The 22,389-nt window shown below is 40.8% G+C and overlaps 2 protein-coding genes across 3 annotated transcripts; one reads left to right on the forward strand and one right to left on the reverse strand.

Moving 5' to 3' along the window:
• The first annotated feature begins 16,332 nt into the window (after window positions 1–16,332).
• On the forward strand, window positions 16,333–19,090 carry LOC139813161 (putative nuclease HARBI1). 2 transcript variants are annotated; one of them, XM_071778509.1, is made up of 5 exons: window positions 16,333–16,631; window positions 16,792–17,026; window positions 17,119–17,448; window positions 17,538–17,682; window positions 17,881–19,090. In XM_071778509.1, the coding sequence occupies exons 1-5, from the start codon at window positions 16,588–16,590 to the stop codon at window positions 18,288–18,290; spliced, it is 1,164 nt and encodes a 387-aa protein (XP_071634610.1). In that variant the 5' UTR covers window positions 16,333–16,587; the 3' UTR covers window positions 18,291–19,090. The 2 variants fall into 2 exon arrangements, with proteins under 2 accessions (XP_071634610.1, XP_071634611.1); XM_071778510.1 differs by having other exon boundaries at window positions 16,620–16,687.
• LOC139813160 (uncharacterized) lies at window positions 18,960–22,130 on the reverse strand. The gene is made up of 8 exons (XM_071778508.1): window positions 21,701–22,130; window positions 21,432–21,630; window positions 21,151–21,339; window positions 20,919–21,036; window positions 20,387–20,665; window positions 19,981–20,247; window positions 19,759–19,841; window positions 18,960–19,665 (listed from the first exon to the last, which is right to left on the reverse strand). The coding sequence occupies exons 1-8, from the start codon at window positions 21,715–21,717 to the stop codon at window positions 19,459–19,461; spliced, it is 1,359 nt and encodes a 452-aa protein (XP_071634609.1). The 5' UTR covers window positions 21,718–22,130; the 3' UTR covers window positions 18,960–19,458.
• Between the last annotated feature and the right edge of the window lie 259 nt (window positions 22,131–22,389).

Consider the following 22,389-nt stretch of genomic DNA (forward strand, 5'->3'; position numbering starts at 1 on the left):
TTATACTATGACTCCGATTTGAGTCAGAACTTAGTCTTTCGCGCTAATGCTCTTACCTCGTATCGGACAAGTCCCGTGGCCTACCCTGCTTTTCTCCTTTGACTGCTATCCGGCCGGGTTAGCTCTTCTGAAGATTGTGTGTGGCTCTTAGCCTATACCGTGCGCCTTTTGCGCCGATTCGCGCACGCGAAAGGAAAATAAATGTTTTTAAGGCTTAAGCCGTGTATCAAACAAATTAAAATTACTGGATCGGTTCATGAAACACTTAATTCTAATTGGGCCGCTGCCCGGTGATCTTAGTCGCCTATCTTATATACTAATTTTCTCAATTAGTTTACGCATTTGCGCTGGATGGGTTTGCAACACAAGGGTCTGGCCCTCTCCATCCTCGGAGCGCCTTTATGCCGTTTCTTCTGCTGTCTCGGCTTGTCCTTCTGCCCATGGATGTGGTCGTCCTTTCGTGGCTATCTCCAACTTTGTCCTACGGAAGACCATTTGGTGTGCCCCTTCACGAAGGTGTCTTGATTGGGAAGCGTGCGGTTGCAAGGTTTGGGCTAAATCGTAACAGCAATGCTCCAGTGGAAAATTATTTCAAAATTCTCAATCACGATCTATTCGATTCCAAAAAACGAATACCAGCTCCGCGATTTATTCAAGAACAGTATTTCTTCGTCGAGGGAAGGTTAAAAGAACGTGAGTTTCCACTTACAACAAAAAAGGAAGAAAAATGCCAGAAAGAACCAGTCCTTCTTAAGGAAAATGAGATAGCTGTTGAAACATGGACAAAAACAAAAAAACAGATAACAGTAATAGATATTTCCGACAGCCAAAATTTGTAAAGGCAAAGAGCAACAACGACCATTCAATTGACGTTTTGAAAAAAACTTCTGAACTGGATACATCAGAAAAATGTTTGCTAGAAGAGATTTCTATAAAACCAGAAACCTTTACAGATTTCTTTAATGAAGTTCAAGAATACTCAAAAAACTTCCCCAATATCACACGAAATGTAAATAGCTTCGCAATAGTACCCCAAGATTTCGAAACACTAATGCCGTTCGAAACGTCCAAACAATATCTCGACGACAATATTACAAATGTTTTTTTTTTTAGTTTTCTGCTACGCGTGGCCGAAAGCAAACAGCTTTCGATCACTTGCTTCGATACACATTTCGTCGAATCTATTTTGCAAGTGAAGGATTCCGAAAGTGGGAATTGAAAGTAGCAATTGTCGAGTGTCCTGTGTGGTTGATACCCATGAATTACGCGGAACATTGGACTTTGCTGATGATAATACCCGCACATAAGATTCTGGTCTACTACGATTCACTGCATGGTACTCCGAATTATAAAATATTGACCAAAATATGCAATTTTATAGTGGACGTCTGTCAAGATATTGACTGGCACAAATGGACCCTGCATACTCCCATTGACGTCCCATCACAAATAATAGATGAACGTATCGGTGGGAATTGTGGCGTCCATGTGTGTCTTTGGGCGTACATTATAGCGTCTGGATCGGCCATGAGATTTAGCAAAAAAGACATGCCGGTTGCTCGAAAAGTAATAGCAAATTACATATGTAATTCCCAACCGTGCAAGAAAACAGAAAGCCGGATAATGAACAATAGAGCCATAATATTTGCAATAAAAGAAGGCAGAGTGACACAAGGATGATGTCAAAATCGACAAAAAACCCGTTTGAATTCGAAAATATTTTTGAGTTTTCTGCCTCAGGAAATTTGTTATTGCAGAATGAATTTATCAAACCTCAAACGAGAAGAAAACAAAGTCGCAAGTGACAATTAAATGTAAATACGTTCGTACCACAAAAAAACTATAAAATAAAGAAAAATTTAAAAAATTTTTAAAAATTAAAAAATTAAAAAAATTAAAAAAAAAATGGAACCAATGTCCGTCGCGTCCCCGCCGCGGTTCTGGATTCGACTGAGAGCAAACGCTCTCGTGTGAAATATTCCGATTACCCCACATGTATATGCATATATGCACTGTGACGTTGCAGTTTCGCTGCATCGTTACAGCGCCCCGCCGCCGTCACAAAGGGTTTCGCGACTTTTTATCGTCCGAGGACGGTCGAACGAGTCGATGCAAGATCTCCAGGGGCATTTTGTAATCGCGTTACGTTATTCTGATCCCTTTGTTTTTCTATTTTGTATACTGTGCGGCGCCTCACCGAGGCGAGACGCCGATTTCCTACGAGGGAGTACGGGTGATGGAACCGACCAGGGGAATCGAGCCGAGGAATAAATCGCCGGAGCGGATCGAAGCGAAACTCGCGGGCTGCCGAAAGCAAAGGAATACGGGAAGGCACGCGCACGGCGCATGATGCAGCGGCGGACGGACCCGTAGCTAGCAGGGCCCCAGGTACCGGGGTAGGACAAAACCACCTGCCCTCCACCGCTACAGACCGGACTCCGGGATGGATGGCCACCATTCCGGGCGCCCGAGGCGGAGGAGCACCGGAAAAACTAGCGTCGCGTCCGCTGCCGGAAAAAATCCCGGAAAATCACCGCGCGAGCAAAGGGCCCATTAAACGCCCTAAGAGAGCCGTGATCGTCGGCCCTGCGCAAGGATACACCGCGAGTCTGCGAGCTCACTCCTAATTGGTCCGCGCTATAGCGCCGAGGGGCCGCACACGCCCGGGGTGGGGCGCGTTATCGATTCCGCCATCGAGCGAATTTTCGGCGACACTCTTGGATCGTCCTCGATAGCGTTTGCGTCGGAATCTTTTCGTCACGATATCCCTGAGCTCCGATAATTCCTGGCGGTTATCTTCTGACCCTTGGGACGACGGCGAGAATTCTCGGGAGGAAGCTGACCTACGGTGAGGTTGTGACCGAACTCGCGGTCTTATATTAATAGAGACTCACTTTGAGTTGAAATTATCGGTCGCCACTGCGTTTAACGTAATAACGCAGAACGTATATGACCAACGATGCAATCGAAGGCCCGGAAACTTCCTTCCTTCCTGTCTGTTGTCCAAGATCTACGACGATTACTCTTCTCGGATATGTGCGATAATAGACAATGTCCTTGACGAAAGTCGCGCACAATCACTCGGTCCATAAAAGTCTCAAGGATTAGGATGATGAATGTTCCGCAAAATAAGTATTATTCGTATCAATTTAACGAAATAATATAAACATTTATTGTTAAATTAGCGGAAATATAAATATGAACACTTTACGGGTGTCGCCCGGGTACAGTCTTTCGATTGATGTGTGATTATCGAAAATAAACTCGGTGTATATATTCGCGAACGCGTACGATGAAGAGTTGTTGACGACGTACTTTCAAGACTTTTGATAAGTAATCGCGTATCGCGAAACTTGGGTTTCCTAAATCGTGTGATTCGGTTCTCGAATAACGAATTTCTTATAAGTATTACGCACAGCACAACGAAACAAGTCCGTTTGCTACGAAGATCGCTCGAAGAAAGACCTCGATGTCTCCCCTCAGCGTCCCCACTTCGGGTTCTCGCATGCGCAGTCGGCGCTCGGGTGAACACGCCCATCACGCCAGGCGCTCTCCCTCTCGCTCTATCGTATATCTATCCTTCTCTTTTTCCGTTACTCGTCGTCGTCAACAACTTTTTATGCCCACAAAAACTGGCTAACAGGAAATTTCCTGCGCTGCTACGCAACATTATGAGAAGGTATGAAATTAATAATTTCAACATTAAAATATCGAGAATGACAAATATACGATATGCGCGTATTTCTTTCAGCAATACTTTTTTGTAACGGCCTGACTTTATCGAACGCGGACTGGTGTGCGGGATCAGGAGTCCGATGACAGGCCCAGAAACAATAATCAATTTAGTGAGACATGCAGTAGTTTATTCACAGTTTAATTATATACACGAAATGACGCGATATATACAACGAAAAGGGCAGTGCAGATGCACTCGCTAACGGACGTGGTAGCACGCTATTCGGCGGACTCGGTACACCCGAGCGGGATGTTAGCGCGGTATGTGCGCAGGGACGGACAGAACGCGATATATACAACGCCGAGGTAGTGCGGATGCACTTGAGTGCATAGGCGGCCGCGGTATCGTTTACGGGCTCGGTATATTACATAGACGTATTACATACAGGCGGACGCGGTATAGTATTTAACGAACGCGGTATCGTTACGGGCTCGGTATATTACATAGACGTATTACATACAGGCGGACGCGGTATATTTATAGGTAGTGCCCTTGCACTTGATAACGGCGCGGTATTTAACGAACGCGGTATCGTTACATAGACGTATTACATACAGGCGGACGCGGTATATTTACAGGTAGTGCCCTTGCACTTGATAACGGCGCGGTATTTAGCAACGAACGCGGTATCGTTGCATAGACGTGTTACACGGGCTCGGTATATTACCTAGACGTATTACATGTAACGCGGTATAATGCCTGGAGGCTCGCGGATGTCGCGGTATCGCGATGACGTGCGGGAACGCGTAGCGTAGGAGGATTTCCGGAGCCCCGGGGCGGCGGCAGCGAGAGCCCTCGTTGCGAGGCCGAGCGCGCTCGACCCCGCGTAACCGTGCCTTCGGGGTTAAGTTGAAGGAGTGCGAGAACACCTGAGAGCCCTCAGTCGAGGCTCGGAGCACCGGACCTCGTTTGGCGTGTTCCCTAGGAGTCGGGAATAGGTTTCGTCTTGGAAGCGGATTTCTAGACGAAGTGTGTCTTTTTCTCGGAACGGCGGTTTATATACCCGCCCGGCGCGGCGGGTTTGCTAGGAGCGCCGATCGTCGCGCTGTGGTGGGGAGGCGCGGCGCCGCGCTCGTCTTCGGGGCGGCTCGGCTCCCGTCGTCGCTCGTCGGGCGGCACCGGTGCCGCGCTTGGCCCGCGCACACGGTGCGTTTTGAAAGGCGTTTAAAATGTGGGCGCACCGCGCCCTGGTCTTCGCCCGACTGGTCGTCGGTCGGGCGGCATCCGGCGGTCGTTTGCCGGGAACGATGCTTAGCGCACGGGGTGCATCGTTACATCTTAATTTTAACGCAAATATACTTTTATATGACGATCCATGTTAATATTTTTTTACGCACCCGAATTACTTAAAACTTAATCATTTTAATGCCAAATACTTTACTTTATCACAATTACGTTAAATTTTTACGTTTTATCTCGTATATAACGCATTGCAAAACTTTATTTTCAAATCATCTCATTAATTCTCTTTTATTTTCAAGTACGCTGTTTCCACGCTGGATGACCATAATCATTATCAGGTAAGTATTTCAAATGATAATCATTCATGTAAAAACAGGTAAGTATCAATAAACGCAAAATTTCCCCTTTTCAGGTACTTCGGTAATAAACTGTTAAAACGCAATAACCGCTATAAAAATAACGCCATGTAACGAGAAATGTGGTCGTATTACCGTTCCTGTCGTTAATTTCGACGTTAAACTCACGGTAATCGAATCGAGGTACTGATCTACGATAATAAATATCTCCAAATACAAACATTTTGCAAATTTAACTTTGTCTACAATCATATGTGACGTCAATCCAATGCTTGTAATGCAATTTAATTCGTTTCATCATTGAAATTACGAAATCTACGGTTTCGGGTCATTTCCTTTAATAAAGACTCAATTTTCGCTTTGCGATGTTAAATGGCTTTATTTTGCGTTATTGAACATTAATCCTTCGTCATAAAACGATAAAATATGAAATCAAGCAAGTTGAGCTTCAGGCGAACACGTCGATATGCGACTATGTTAATTAAATTGAAATCTGAATTAATTATCGTGCAACACTCTTTGGTTTATCGCTTTAAGTGAGAATTCACCGCAACAATCGGTGATTTATCCGAATTATGGATTTTAGCTATCACAAGTGTCGTTGAACGAATTTCTAAGTTCGCTTGAAAATTCAATGCTTTTCCACTGAATATCACTTCTTAGCGTTAATTGAAGTAATACAAATCAAAATATCGCGACAATGTAGGATATTTAAGATTTTTGCAAAGTTTTGTCTAAATTTGTGAATTTCTATAATATCACGAAATTTAACATAAAAAGTATATGGATTCGCTTCATTAGTCTCCCTAAACACAAATCTATCGTTACAATAACCATTTATCGCTTGGTTCAAGTTTTCGATTTTACAATATGAAAATCTATATTATCAATGAAATCCAAATAAAAATCATATAATTCGCTTCATTTGGTTGTAAGAAACGATATAAACTTTAGTGGAACTCGATTGATCAATTATTACAAAAGTTGTCTCTTCCGCGTACATGAGTCTTAACCCTTTCAAGCTATTTTCCGCAATTGTCATCGGATCGCTTCGCGGATCGACTAGATCGACTCGTCTCAACTATTTGATGAAACTTGCATCTTCAAAACATAAAATAATTCAAAGGAAAATAATTTCGCCTAATCTTAACCCTTTGCGCACGCATATGTAACGTGTGGTTTCGCTCGCACAAAAACTTTATATTCGCGCCTATGAGCACCAATTAAGTAACTTAATGTCATTCTTGGACGTTTCGATGCCTTATTTCGTAATATTGCTTTCGCTATCGCGCAATCGTTTTTATCATCACGAAATCTCGAAACTCTCATCTTTCACATAAAATATGACTCTACATATCAAAACAATATCGAATACGCGAATAATTATTTTATTGTAATTCAAAACAGCAATTCGCGCTTCTTACATGTTTGACTGAGTTATCCGATGTAATTCGTAATAGAATAAGATTACCATCGCGGCAAAAAACAATATCGCTAATATCAAAGCTATCTCGCTCAGGTAATTCATATCGAATATCTTCATTCTGTTACGCGCACTTAAATCTATCTGTACATCGGTTAAGGAAAGAATAGCGCAATCTTTATTATCTCTCTCGATTAATCCGTAACGGACATAATCGCTTTATCTTTTTAGCAACTATTCTACCTGTTGGCTCGACATGAACTCGTCGAGTATTTGCGACGCCTCTGCATCCGGCATCTCCGTCAAAGTCTCGGCCTCGCCCTGCGTCAATGGCTCGTTCGATGGACTGGCGGGTATCGGTGTGGATGGCCTTGTCACTGCTTCCGACTCATCCTCCGTCATCTGCTTCAGCTGCCCCTTGGTCCTGATCGGATCAGCTGTTTGGCTAACCTTCGCCACGCTCTGAGACTGGCTTGAACTCTCAGTTGACATGACAGACGTCAAAGTGTGTTTTGCAGCCTGGTGTAACATAACCATCGGTTGCAAGGTTGTGACAGAACTTGTGGTCTTGAATCTGAATAAACTTACTTGTAATAAAATTTTACGGTCGCCACTGTGTTTTGAACGCTGACACAGAACGTTTAGGCCTGTCAAGAATAATGACTATGGGCTATATAACTTCTTTCCTTCCAGGATTGCTATCTTCACGTCGATGGCTCGTCCTTGGATCCGCACTCGCTTTCGCGTCGCGTTTGATATGAGTATACCCGGTTATTAGGAAAGGAAAATTTAATGAATTGGAATCTGTATTGATTTAACAAAAACAAGATATATTTTAAAACTTCGGTACAAGGTACGCTGAATAAGGCTATCGACAATGCCTTTGCCGGGTCTTATCCCACGCTACGAGTCGGAATATCTGACAATAAATGCCGCGTAACTATCGCTTGCTTTAACAAAGATAATTATAAGTACGCGTTCACGCGAACTAATCTTTCCCAAGTACAAATATGCGATCGTTACTTTTCACGCTAAGATAAACTTCGAATCTCGATTTATACGAATAAGAAAGAACCGCACTATCCGGCAGTCTCTCAGAGAAAGAACCTCGAGTTGAAAATCCTCTCCCTTTTATACTCTGGCTGGCTGTTCATTCCCACCATCTCCGCTTGGGCCAATGAGCAGCTAGTTCTATTTTCTAGCCATCTCGCGCTATCATGCAGTCGACTGGTTCTAACAGGTTTCCCGGAACTGAGCCGAGAAGTAAACAACTTCAGGGGTATCATATTACAGGGGTATCAAAGGCAACAGCCGACGTTCGCTTAAATGAATCTACGACGAAATAATATTTTATAGCTCGACTGCATGTTTTCAGATTACCTTTTTGGTAGTTAATATTTAAAACATGAAATAATATAAAGATGAATCCCGTTTCCTTATAACTTTCATAACGCAATATCATACATACATTTTTTACATAGAGTACGGTTTTCCCTGCTCATTAACATTAGCATCTAATATCGCGTAATCAATTATTCATTAATTATCTTTTATTTTCAGGTGTCACTCAGACATTCCATGATCAACAGGATTCACCAAGTAGGTATCCAGGTAAGTATAATCAGTACAAAATTACCTTTTTCAAAAAAGGTAAAAAAAGTGTCAAGTACACGCAATGTATTTTGTAAATTCAAAAATCTAACCTAAGTGGTAGCTTTACATTTTTTTCACAAAATTATATTATTTAACTTAATTCAAGTGACATGTATTTAAAAAAAAAGATGTGTAATCTTTAATTTCTTCTTTACAAAATTACATTACCTAACCTTGCAACCGTCCGCATAGCTGAGCAGCCGAACAAACCCGAGGGCCAGCAGCGATCAAGGGAGCAGCGTACATCGACAATTCGCAAATAGGATTACCGGATAAGCGAATCCGAAGAGCCTATATGGCTAGCGTTTACCTGAATCCCGAAATATAGGTGACCGGGGTACGATTGACCTCGGCAGGCGAGCAGCAGATCATCGACCGAGCGAGCCAACGAGCGGGCCTTGGAAGGAGAGCCAAGCAGAGCAGATCGGGACGAGCGCGGTCGAGATAGCGCAACGGGCACGCGAGATAGCGGGGTCACGAGATTGACCCCCGCGAACGAGGGTATATCGGTGATAGCCGGGAGCCGAACCCCGGAATACGTCTCAGGGGTGACCCGGGGACCAACCACCCGATACGTGAAGCGCCGGTAACGACCAACGCGGAAATAGCGGGGTCACGCGAATGACTCCCGCGCAGAGGGGCACGGCGGTCAGAGCCGAGGGCCGAGCCGCGTGGGTCGTTTCAGGGGCGACCCGGAGGGCAACCAAATCAACTCCGACGCGATACCGCCAGCGGGCGCAAAGATCGCGGCGTCACGGGGGTGACCCCCGCGCCGAGGAGCACGGAGGTCGCAGCCAATAGCCGAACCACGGAAATCGTCTCATGGGGGTCCCGAATGACGACCTACCGGACCGCGAAGCGATAGCGCCAGCGGGCGCAAAGATCGCGGCGTCACGGGGGTGACCCCCGCGCCGAGGGGCACGGAGGTCGCAGCCAATGGTTGAGCCGTGGGGGTCGTTTCAGGGGACGCACAAACAAAGACCCATTGAACCGCGACGCGATATCACTGACGGGCGCGGAGATCGCAGGGTCACGAGAATGACCCCCGTACCGGGGGGCACGGAGGTCTTAGCCGAAGGCTGAGCCGCGGAAGTCGTCCCAAGGGACGCACGAACAACGACCCACCGAACCGCGTCGCGATCCCATCGACGGATGCGACAATCGCGGGGTCATAACAATGACCCCCGCGCCGAAGGGCACGGAGGTCACAGCGGGCGGCCGACTCGCCAAACACGCCTCAAGGGCGACCCGAAGAACAACCGAACGACTCGCGACGCGATATCGATAACGGAAGCGAGTTTAGCGGGGACAAATGATGACCCCCGGATATCGGAAACCGAGGTAGCCCGGGAAAAATTGGCGGGTGGAAAGCCATTTGAGGAGGCGCCGAGATCGATCCAGAGGTTCAGCGAGACCACTCAATCGTGAAATACCCGAACCCGGGAACCGGGGGAGCGGGGTCCAGCGGGACCCATGCCGATGCGTGCGATCAGTTATAAGGCGTAGATTGTGAACCGCAGGCGCGATTAGTCATAAGGCGTAGATTGAGAACCGCAGGCGTCACCGGCGACGAAAACAGGCAAAAACTATCGAAAGAAAAGTGAAAGCGGGTAACACCTGGCACGGAAAAGTACCAGGATGTGAATAACAACCCGGTGGTAGGAGTAAAGAGCCCGAGGTGGGATAGCCGAGAGCGCTCGGCAACTCGAGGCAGTCGCTCGGATACCGCGATCGGGGTAACACGCTATTAAGATTCGCTTACAATTCGGACTTAGCGCGTAGTTTAATGATGCGGTATACAACAACCAAGCACGCCCGCGTACGTGCGCGTTAAACATAGCTCGTATTACAATTGCGAGAGGTACTCAGATGCCATTTGTAACAACGTTCGACGAAATGTGTCAGCGTGAAATTGTAAACCACAACGACGATCTGAAATAAATCAATCGTTTGTTAATATACGCAGTGTCAAATTAATTTCGAATTACTTACCTGCCACTTACCTTGTCCTACGGCATCAATCCAGCGAAGCCTAGCGGCGTTCCAGTATGCGATAAGGCGAAGATCTGGGACAGTCAGCGGCAGCTGAGATCCATCCGGGGCGAGAAGATTTGCTAGCGCGACGTTCCAGTATGTGATAATGCGAGAATCTGGGATAGTCAGCGACAGTTGAAATACACTCGGGTGAAATACCTGAAATAGAAATTAACCGATTACTTAAACGTATCCATTATCTACTTACCTGGTACTCCGAGGGTGGTCCCACGTTGTCCATCGATGATCCAGCAGTGGGGAGGCAGCGTCGGGGCGTCGAGACATCCTGCGTCGAGAACCTGAAAATAAGAGAGAATTAATGTGATATCGTTACAATATCGTGTCATAATTTCGTTACTCACTTTCTCGGTACATATGGGTCAAACCGAGTGGCGACCGTTTGATAGGCAAATCTGGCTAAAATCTCACATTTTCGTGTAATCCACGTACCCGGAGAGTGACGTCCGGTCACAACCTAACTCAAGTGACATGTATCTAACCTAAGTGGTAGCTTTATATCTTTTTCACAAAATTATATTACTTAACTTAACTCAAGTGACATGTATTTCAAAAAAAGATGTAAAATCTTTAAATTAAATTGCGCCAATTGTAAAGAGAATATGTATATTGCTTTGAAAGATAATTGTTATGCAACTACTTTAAAGAAATAAAACCCAAGTGGTATCTTCGTATTCCTATTCAAGGGTCTTCCTATTCTAAACCCAAGTGATAATAGCTTCTTAATTCTCTTTAACAAATTTTTAATATTACAAAAAATCATTTTAATTACAAAAAATTAAAGAAGTAACAGTACAAAATAAAAATATTTAATTAAAACAAAATAAATAAATTTTTCTTGTAAAAAAACTTGGCGCTGCTAGACTTTGAAATTTGAACATTAAAATTTAAACATTAGTACTAAAATTTTTGATTGAATAAAAAACAAACATAATTTAGGGAAGAATGCGACAGAAGTAAAAAAGCAGCGCCAAATTTTTTTACAAGAAAAATTTATTTTGTTTTAATTAAATATTTTTATTTTGTACTGTTACTTCTTTAATTCTTTGTAATTAAAATGATTTTTTTGTAATATTAAAAATTTGTTAAAGAGAATTAAGAAGCTATGCGATGGCCTATTATCACTTGGGTTTAGAATAGGAAGACCCTTGAATAGGAATACGAAGATGCCACTTGGGTTTTATTTCTTTAAAGTAGTTGCATAACAATTATTTTTCAAAGCAATATACATATTCTCTTTACAATTGGCGCAATTTAATTTAAAGATTTCACATCTTTTTTTGAAATACATGTCACTTGAGTTAAGTTAAGTAATATAATTTTGTGAAGAAGAAAATAAAGATTTCACATTTTTTTTTTGAAATACATGTTACTTGAGTTAAGTTAGGTAATATAATTTTGTGAAAAAGATATAAAGCTACCACTTAGGTTAGATACATGTCACTTGAGTTAAGTTAGGTAACATAATTTTGTGAAGAAGAAATTAAAGATTTCACATCTTTTTTTTGAAATACATGTCACTTGAGTTAAGTTAAATAATATAATTTTGTGAAAAAGATATAAAGCTACCACTTAGGTTAGATTTTTAAATTTACAAAATACATTGCGTGTACTTAGCACTTTTTTTTACCTTTTTTGAAAAAGGTAATTTTGTATTAATATCACCTATTTTGTAGTGTTAAGCAAGAATCTGCAAAACATTTATTTTTTATTTTTTAATTATTCACAAAATTAGCAATAACAACAAATACATAAAAATTAATAATATTTAAGTAAAAGTAAATTATACATTTCTCACAAAAATTGAAGGAACACTAAATTTATCTTTAAAAATAGGCAAAATTCGAGCAGCTGTAACTTTGTTAAAAATGAATAAAATTTAAATTTCAAGCTTAAAACCTCTACTTTCGAAAGGTTACTATTATTCGTCCAATTTTTATTATGTCTAGACATAATTTTAATTCAGCGAATTTTTATTATGTCATGACATAATTTTAATTTTGCCGCTAGGGAATTTTTAAGTCGATTCTTATGAATCAAGCTTGAATTCGATGTCTAGGTGTCCCAGGTTGCCGATGACGGGTTCCAGTGGAACCGGTGGCCATCACTTCCATCGTCGAGCTCTGTGCGCAGCGACGGTGAATGCCAGCCAATCGTAGCGGCCCAAACATCAGATAAGGCGCAGGGCATGGCGGACCCGTTAGGCGAACGAAACGAGCGGACCAATCAGGACGCTGATAACGTGGAGGACTGTAGTTTTGAGTCGATCGCGAGCACGCAGATCCTCTCACCCATCCACGAGGCAGTAACAGAGGCGATCCTATTGTCGCAGCAAACACCGATGCAGCCCGCTGGTTACGGCGAGGCACAGCAGATACCGATGCAGCCCGCTGGTTACGGCGAGGCACAGCAGACAACGACACAGCCCGCTGGATACGGCGAGGCATACCAGGTGGAGTCCAGCCAACCGCAGGTGACGGGCGAGGACGAGAGGACACCGGGGCCCCAGGGCCAATCACGAGCGGCGGATAAATAAAATTCCGTGCGCGAACATTATATATATAACCTTTGACATATTCTTAATTTTAAAGTGCATGTGCAATTGTGCCTAGTCCAGAAAGAGACTCATTATGTAAAGCAGAAGCGAGAGATTTATTTGATATTAATTTTATTTTATTTTATAATTTGTTTTTGTTTGTTTCAAACATTTTATTGCGCATGAATTAGTCGTAAGAACGCGTGAGTTCAAAATACAATATTTTATTCACACACAAACAAATACATGAAACTTATCCCAAAAAACTTAATCATTCCACAAATTCCAATGAGATAATCAGTAATAAACGGAAGATTCACGATAATAATTTTGAGCCAATAGCAGGCCGAGTTGAGACAAGGTCAATTTTAACGATTAAAAGTAGATTCAGGAAAAGAGCCAATCACATGTCAGCATTACCAAATGGATTCAGATAAGTTCAGAATTTTGGTTTTAGCATTCATATTCATATTGTTTGCCATTTCAATCATTTGCATATTATTGCTAGCGTATTCCAACGTTGCAAAAGCAAAATCTTATTACTTGTCATAAAAAGCTTAAATATTCACAAGATGAAGATAAAAGAATACCTAGTGGTCACCTTAATCATATTTGTTCCCATCATAATTAATTTTCCAGACGTACAAACCGTCAGCATGATATTCACCCTTTATACACTTTACATTTTACTATTGAGCCTCGAGATCAATCCGCGATTGGTTCCCGAGAAGCCATAAACCATTATGCATGCATTGCGACTGCGAGTGCCCGAGAGCGCGAGCGAGGACCAATGGAGTCCTACCGAGAGTATTTTATATTCGATTAATCAATCTAAGAAGTTTTGACAGCTCAATCGAAATGTCGAGTCACAGCGACCAATGGGGAACGACCCAGTCGATTTTACACAAGATTTTATTATTTTCCATAGATTCGATCACTTTAGAGATTTTAGACAGTTTGAGAGCCAATAGGATTGATTCCTGGCAGTTTGATATTATTTTACATATTTCCCGATTTATTCTTGATTTTACAAGGCCTTCAGCCAATGAGAGCGCAGCGCGCAACTTTCTATCGCGAGAGCGTCTGAACGACCAATGAGAAGCGAGCATGGTTCGATACAGCAAGATTCGTTTCCAAACGCGATATTTGCATTATATAATTGATTTTATGTTTTTCCCTGTCGAAACAATTAGTATTACTTATTTTTTATGGTATGCGATACTTACATTACACTTACCGTTCGGATATTTACCGACGACACTTTCCAATCTATTGATTGGGCGAGACGATCCCACAAAGTCCCGGTACCTGAAAGAAAAGGAGAATTAACGCGATTGATTCTGGTAGACGTAATACTTACCTGGCAATAACGAGGGAACGTCAAAATGACCATACAAGGTCACTCGGCAACGGTCCGAGTAACTTTCCGCGAAATTGCACACCGTGCAAATTGCGACGGCTGGCATTGGGCCAATGAGAACGGCTCAGCGCACGGGAAGTGATGCGCCGTGAAAAGAGGGATCGTGTCGCTCATCACCAAGCGATACGATTGGCTAGGATAGATTGGCGCGCGATATACATCATGTTCGCGCGTAAACGAGAGGCTTTTCGCCTGCGCAAGCATCAAGGTGGGAGAACTCGACCCGTTCCCCCTGGACAGTACGCCGTGAACCTTCGAGACGCCAACACGTGGCGCTTTACAATTCGAATCCGGTGCACTTATCCCGTAGCCGTATACGATAAGTACGTGAACGATAACCACGCAAGAAAAGAAAAACGGACGATTCCGTTAATAGCTCTCCAACGACGGTACTAGAGAGTTCGACACACATCGTAGCCGGATAGTGCGCGATGGAACCTGTCCGTTCGTGAACAGAGATACCGTAAACTGTGAATTATTAAATTGTTATTTGTTTATAATAAACAAAGAGTCATTATTCGCGACCCCAATGAATCTCCTATCCGAATATCCGTATATTACGTGCGCTTAACAAAGGCGTGGCCGACGGCCTTGAACACGTCCGCGGCGTAGAAAACGACAGCCATTACGCTGAAAGGAAGGACGGGGCAACGCAGACGACCAGGGTTTCTGTATTTAACCAGCAAATTCAGTGGCGACCGTAATTTCAGTCCAAGTAGTAAGTGGCTATAATTTCAATATTATCAAATCAATCGTTATATAATACGTTGAATTCGATGTCTACGTGTCCTACATTCAGATTTAAAGTTATTAATACACCTAGACACCAAAAACTACGAAGCGCACTATGTGGACCTCGTCATCGGCAACCTGGGACACCTAGACATCGAATTCAACGTACGATTACACCTGGACACCGAAAACTATGAAGCGCACTATCTGGATTCCGTCATTGGCAACCTGGGACACGTGGACATCGAATTCAAGGTATTAATACACGTAGACACCGAAAACTACGGAGCGCACTATGTGGACCTCGTCATCGGCAACCTGGGACACGTGGACATCGAATTCAAGGTATTAATACACCTGGACACCGAAAACTATGAAGCGCACTATCTGGACCTCGTCATCGGCAACCTGGGATACCTAGACATCGAATTCAAGCTTGATTCATAAGAATCGACTTAAAAATTCCCTAGCGGCACTTTCTGCCAAGCGTAGAGAACCTTCTTTTTCGGCAGCGGTGGTAATACGATGTAAGGATACGAAATCTCTCCAGATAAACATGAAGCAATTGACTCAATATATATTATATATATATATATAATGCGTTTGTCCTCCTTCTGGGGAAACCTCGGGAAAATAAACTAAACTGTGTTTCTCTGTAAGCAAAGTTTTATATAACCTGTATTACTCTTATAGTTTTAATTATCCTAATTACAATATTCTTACCTGTAAGCAAAGAAACGACATTTAAAGTTTACTATTCACCGTCATTCTCTTCTTACAATAAATCAATTCTTACGCTACGTAATTACTGCGTCTCCGAAATACTCTCGTGATCTATGAGCACGTGTCTCCGAGTCTATTCGCCTCCGGCGCCTACTTTACCGTCTGCCGAGTGACCGCGTCCATGTGGCGGGTGTCCACGCGGCAGTTTTAAAGTCGTACTCGTACTACTTTACATCTTCCCTCCCCGGGAGCGAATTTATGTCCCCAAAATTTTTCGGACTAGTACCTTATCATAATCTACTCCCGCTCGTCGGCTTCTGTATCTTCAGTGGCGTCCAGCGTCGGGGTCAGCTTCGTGATATGGAAGAGATTTGATTCCGCTTTTCTGTGTCCTGTGTCTATTTTGTATATGGAGTTTGATATTTTCTCTACTATCTTAAAAAGACCTATCCTCACTTCGTCCAATTTTTTCTGTTTAGCCGGTTTCCATTTTCTACGTACACCAGTAGCGGGATTCTCTAACTTGTTATCGACGAAAATCGCTATCGTTAACTATCGATATCGATGATTATCGCAAAAGCTTATTCTGTAACTAGCAGTTATCGACAACTCTCGATAATGTGAATCGTTAAATTCCGACAAATGTCGAAGTCTTGTCGATGCGTTTGCGATCGATACCGGAGGTCTCGCTAAGCCGTTAACGATAGTCGGTGTGAGTCGAAGCCGTCGGTGGTACATTGGTATATGCAACGTGTGCATATATGTGTGTAGTACATGAGACTTGAGTTCGAAGTACTCTTTTCCTCCTGTCTTTTACGGTAAGATGAATAAAACTTAACCTCATCGTTAGATAAGCAATGCAAAATAATACTCAGTACGTGATCGAAATCTTTCTCTTTCTGTTAGAAATTGCACATTATTCTTTTATTTTTACAGCATTTTTATACGATAAAATTATATCTTAACTTATTATTTTAGAATGGCTCTCGACTATCTTGGTTTAGATTTAATGATGATGGAAAACCGTGTTCAACGCCTTGAACGAAGGGCGCAACGACAATTGTTGCGAATGACAGAGGATCCGTTCGATTTGACGAACAATGAATTTAAAGAACTGTATCGCCTAACACCGGATGTAATGTTTGATCTCGCTGATGTATTAGAACCTCGATTGCAGCGGACAAGGATTACCGGATTGTCTGTAGAGAAGCAGGTAATACAAATTGTTGCAACCATATATTTTCCTTTCATTACAACGATTATATTAATTTTTTTATTTCAGTTTGTTGTATTTATATGTTACAGATATTGTCGGCAGTGAGATTTTACGCAACTGGCTGTTTTCAACGCCCTGTGGGTGAGCAGTGGGGCATTTCTATGAGCCAGACATCGATCAGCAGATCTGTCCACAAAGTTACTGATGCGATCAATGACTTAATGTTTAGACAATGGATACAATTCCCCATCACTCCAGAAGATAGGCAACTAGCGAGAATGCAATTTCAAAATGCACGTCAGCCATTTGAAGGGGCTATCGGAGCGATTGACTGCACTCACGTTGCGATCCTTGCCCCCAAAGAGCATGAAGAAGCCTATATAAATCATCACGGCTATCATTCAGTGAATGTGCAAATGGTAAATATACTAAATATTTAAATCATTAATTCGTACAACGTGCTTTGTGTATTAATAACTAGTATAGCAGTCAATGTTTGATCCCTTAGATATGTGATCCAAATTTAAAAATATTAAATGTCAATGCAAGATACCCCGGAGCACGGCACGATGCATATATATGGAGTGCTTGTGCTGCGCGACGAGTTATGGAACGCGCATACAATCGTGGTGAACGTCGAACATATCTCATTGGTAATTATTATCTTAATTTTCTGTTAGAAATTATTACTATATGGAACGCTGTGTGTGTCATTGTCGATTTTTTACATTATAAATTATGTATTTTAAATTGTTCTAGTTTATGAATTCTTAAATTTCTTTTATTGAATCTAAATTGTATTAAAAACTTTAAATGGAGTTGAAATAAGTATAGCATATTTGTTTACATAGGTGATTCAGGTTATCCACTGGAACCGTGGCTTTTAACTCCTTTACCCCGAGAGCGAGAAGGAACTCCACGTTTCGCGTATAACGAAGCATTATGCAGCGCAAGAAATTGTGTCGAACGTCTCTTTGGTGTATTGAAAGCTACCTGGAGATGTCTTTCTCGACACAGGGTCTTGCAGTACGAGCCTGGCTTCGCTGGGAGAATTGTCAACGCTTGCGCAGTTCTCCATAATATGCGTAATGCTCACGGCATATTTAATGATGATCTATTCAATGAAATTGAATATGACGAAAATATATATGACAATTATGATAATGCTTGTGATATTAATGTAGATAATAATGCTCGTGGACCTCTTGCTATCGCACGTCGCATCCAAGACCGTTTAATAGCAGAAAGATTTGCCAGATAAACGACAATAATTGTTTATCTGGCAAATCTTTCTGCTAATTGCAAATCTTTGTTTCTCAAAAACTCGTATCCGTTCACTAACATTAAGTGCCATGTCTACACTACGTTGCAAACGCCCCGTCGCCAGTCGCGAAGGGTGGCAGGTGTTACTTTAAAAGTGTTATTTCCGGTTGCGCTTGACAGTTACGGTTGCTAAAACAAAGTTGAACACCTTTTAACTTTTTGGCAATAGTAACTGGCAATCGGCAATCGAAAATAACACTTTTCAACTAGCAGTTGCCACCCTTCGCGACTAGCGACGGGGCGTTTGCGGCGTAGTGTAGAATGGCCTTAACAGTCTGCACAGCAGCAGTATCTGCCAATTTTTGTATTGCATGTGCAATTCTAGTCATAACACAAGCGCATTCATATTATAGATGTGTCTGTACAGTTTATTAGATAAGTTTATTAGATAAGTTTATTAGATAAGTTTAGTAGATAAATTTAGTAGATACAGTAAGATTATTAAATGTAGAGTAAGATTATTAGATAAGACAGTAAGACAATTAAAATGATTATAAAGTGAGATTAGATTACAATGTACTAGCTGGAATGTATAAAGTACAAATTAAAGTAGTATTAATCTATTTTATTATAATGCAGGTAAAATTAATAAATAATTGCCAAACAATTTCACTCATTAGAAAAATATATTTAGCATTAGCATAATGGAGATCGAACAATAATGTCCACATACACGTTTGAATGTAAAAATTGAAATAAATCTTTGGCTTCAAAACAAAATAAAATTGTTAAATATAAGTAACATGGTTTCTTAATTTACGACCATCACATTACGTTATCACATTTGACAAAGAAGTATTCGCAGTAATTTGTTCATTTTTGTACTATTTAAACTCAAACGAAGAATAGGGCCATTTTTTTCAGCGTCTTCAAACGTTGATAATCAAATATTTAATCATCACACAGTTTAACCGTTAGGATAAGTAAGCAACAAGTTTTCTGTAATTATTGTGAGTTTCTCAAAAACTCGTATTCGTTCACTATTATTAACGGCATGTACGTACAGCAGCAGTAGTCTGAAGACGTTAGAAAAAGTGGTCCATAGTCTATTAAAATGTAACAATAGTTGAACGAAAATATTATTAATTATATCAAATAATTAATCATCACACAGATTGATCGTTAAGATAATTAGGCAACATGTTGTCCATAATTGTTGTGAGTTTCTCAAAAACTCGTATTCGTTCACTATCATTAACAGCCTGTACAGCAGCAGTATCTGCCAATTTTTGTATTGCATGTGCAATTTCAGTAACTGCAAGCGCATTCATTTTAGATGCCTCAGCTTGAACTTTGGCAGCTTCAGCATGCATCTGTAAACATATTCAAATATATTTTACAAATTATGTATGTAATTTGTTTTTAAAAAATTGCACATTCTAGACCAATTAAAAATTTTTTCTTACAAACTCAGCATCGGCCTGCTTCTGAGCAACGGATTGGAAGACTTCTCTCGATGAGGACAATTGTTGAGGTGTAACTCGATTCACTGCAAATTTAAGATGTCATGTATCTAAATGTCATGTATAGCTATCGCTGCCAAAAATTATAATACACAGAAATATAAAAAAAACATTTTAAAAATAATTTTTAAAACTGTAATGTGCAGAGTAAGAATTAAGCTTTACATCTTCTTGATGAAGTGGGCGCCTGAATATTTTTTAGTGAACTCGAGTGTTCTGTTGACTTTGATGCTATATTCCTACTTGTTTTAATAGTAGCAGCCTTTGGAATAATAGCAACCTTTCTTGATGCGCAGTTAGTAAGGTTCTGATGAGGATTAGAATCTCCAATTTCATTTCTTGCATTATCAGACACAAAGTCTGTACCTTGTGAACAATCTATTGAATCATCATCGACAACACATACATCCTTGTTATTATCTAAGGAATTAGCTGCAAACAAAAGAATATGTTGCTTTGAATATATTGATGTACAGCTGTTACTGCGAAAAAATATCAAACAGAAGTATAAAAAAACATTTTAAGAAACAATTTTAAAATTTTAATCTACAGAGTAAAAATTAAACTTTACATGTTCTTGAAGAAGTCAGCGCATGAATATTTCTTGAAGTATTATTGGAGTGTTCTGCTAACTTTGGAAGTGGATATGGGGAATTCCTACTTGTTCTATAGGATGGAATAGTAGCAGCTTTTGGAATAGCAACCTTTTTTGATGTGCAGTTCGTAAGGTTCTGAGTAGCACCAGAATCTCCAATTTCATTTCTTGCATTATCAAATACAAAGTCTGTATCTTGTAAAAAATCGTCATCAACAGTCATTATTACATCATCGTTGTTATCTAAGGAATTACCTGCAAACAAAAGAATATGGTGCATTTTGAATATGTTGGTTTTAAAAGTTACCTGCGTTTAAAAACATGTTAAAGAAATCAAGCAACTCAAAGAACGGATTTTAAAATTTAACAATAACAAAAAAAAATTACAATATATTTTTATTTACTTATTGTTAGTAATTATTAAGGACCTAACAAAAGAATCTGTACAAACTTGATAGGATATATTAGCACTTTTCAACAACAAAAGTAATTAGGTAATAAATCTCACCATTTGAATATTGCGAGTGTTCAGAAGTTTCTTGTGGCATATTTGTGCAAACACTTAGTACTTGTGGAGTCGCTGATAAAACTGAATTATTTCCATGTTCAAGTTCTTCCAGTAAATTCTATATGCACAGACAAATGAGTACATTTGTAAAAAGCAATTACTGTTTCCATTGAACATAAAATAAGTATGTTGTGATATACATATCATAACTTAAAAGGTTTATGAAAACTACCTCCTCATCAGGGATACTGTCTGCGCAATATTTACTTCCTTCGACATACTCGGCTCCTACTATTCCAATTACACGTAGCTCAAGTTCCGTCAGTTCAGGTTGCGCAATAGCTTTATTGCCCGTTAATCCCTTCGCCTTGCGTAAATCTTTTGCTTTTATAGAAGTACGACTTTTTAAGTCCCTCCAAACCTTAAACGTATAATTATAAATAATATGTTATTACATAAAACCTGTAAAATTTTGTGATTATACTAAATATATGTGAATGCAATTGTTCATACCACTTGCCATTGTTCAACCGTTTTTGTTGCTCCTTGAAAGGAATTTAATTCATTTGCTAATTCTGTCCACTTTTTTTGAGCTTCTTCTTTTCCATGTAGAGCATGAAATTTTCCTTCCGCGAGACCCTTGTGCAAGTAAAAATAATCCACCATTTTCGTCAGTTGCACCTGCGATGCTCTTGAAGTTCTTGTTTTTTTCCTATTTTATATTTATATCTTATATATTTATGTCTTATATATTTTATATTTATATTAATCATAATACATACCTATACGTTTGCGACATTTTCCAAAATGATGATTGCGGTTAGGCGAAGGACAGAAACGTTTTTATCGTACTCGCGTGGACATAAAGTAAAGCAGAGAAAAACATAAAACGCGTAAAAGGCTATTGTACAATAGTATCTTTCGCGAATTATGCTTTTCTCTACCTTATTTTACGTCCACGATTGTGACAAATATATGTACGTTTCCGCCTCGTCGGCAGCCTTATTCGAATAAACAAGATCGTTTCTTTGCTCACGTTCATAAATCCCCTAGAAAATTACTACATTTTAACTGCTTAAAATCTGGCAACGTTGTACAGTTATCGAATTATTTCGATACGTCTGTAACGATATTTGCATCGATTAGAATCGTTAAGGCCATCTTACAGAATCACCTACAATCACGGTCGTCGGTCGCGCAAGCGACAACTGTCGGTAGTTAACGATAGCGATGTTTGTCGCTAAGGAGTTAGAGAATCCCGGTACAGGTCTCCGATGTTGAATTCGATTTTTTTTCTATTTTTATCAAATAATCTCTTGTTGTAATTGTGCGATTTTATAGTGTTTTTCAGGGCACGTTCTCTATCTTGCAGTAAATTATTTTCTGTGTTTTGTTTTTGGTTTAGCTCTTTTGGTAAGATTGTAACATCCGTCCTTTGTAGTAGGTATATTGGTGTGAAACCGGTAACTGT

Source organism: Temnothorax longispinosus, chromosome 5 (genome assembly GCF_030848805.1).
Source record: "Temnothorax longispinosus isolate EJ_2023e chromosome 5, Tlon_JGU_v1, whole genome shotgun sequence".
In the NCBI taxonomy this organism is placed as follows: domain Eukaryota; kingdom Metazoa; phylum Arthropoda; class Insecta; order Hymenoptera; family Formicidae; genus Temnothorax; species Temnothorax longispinosus.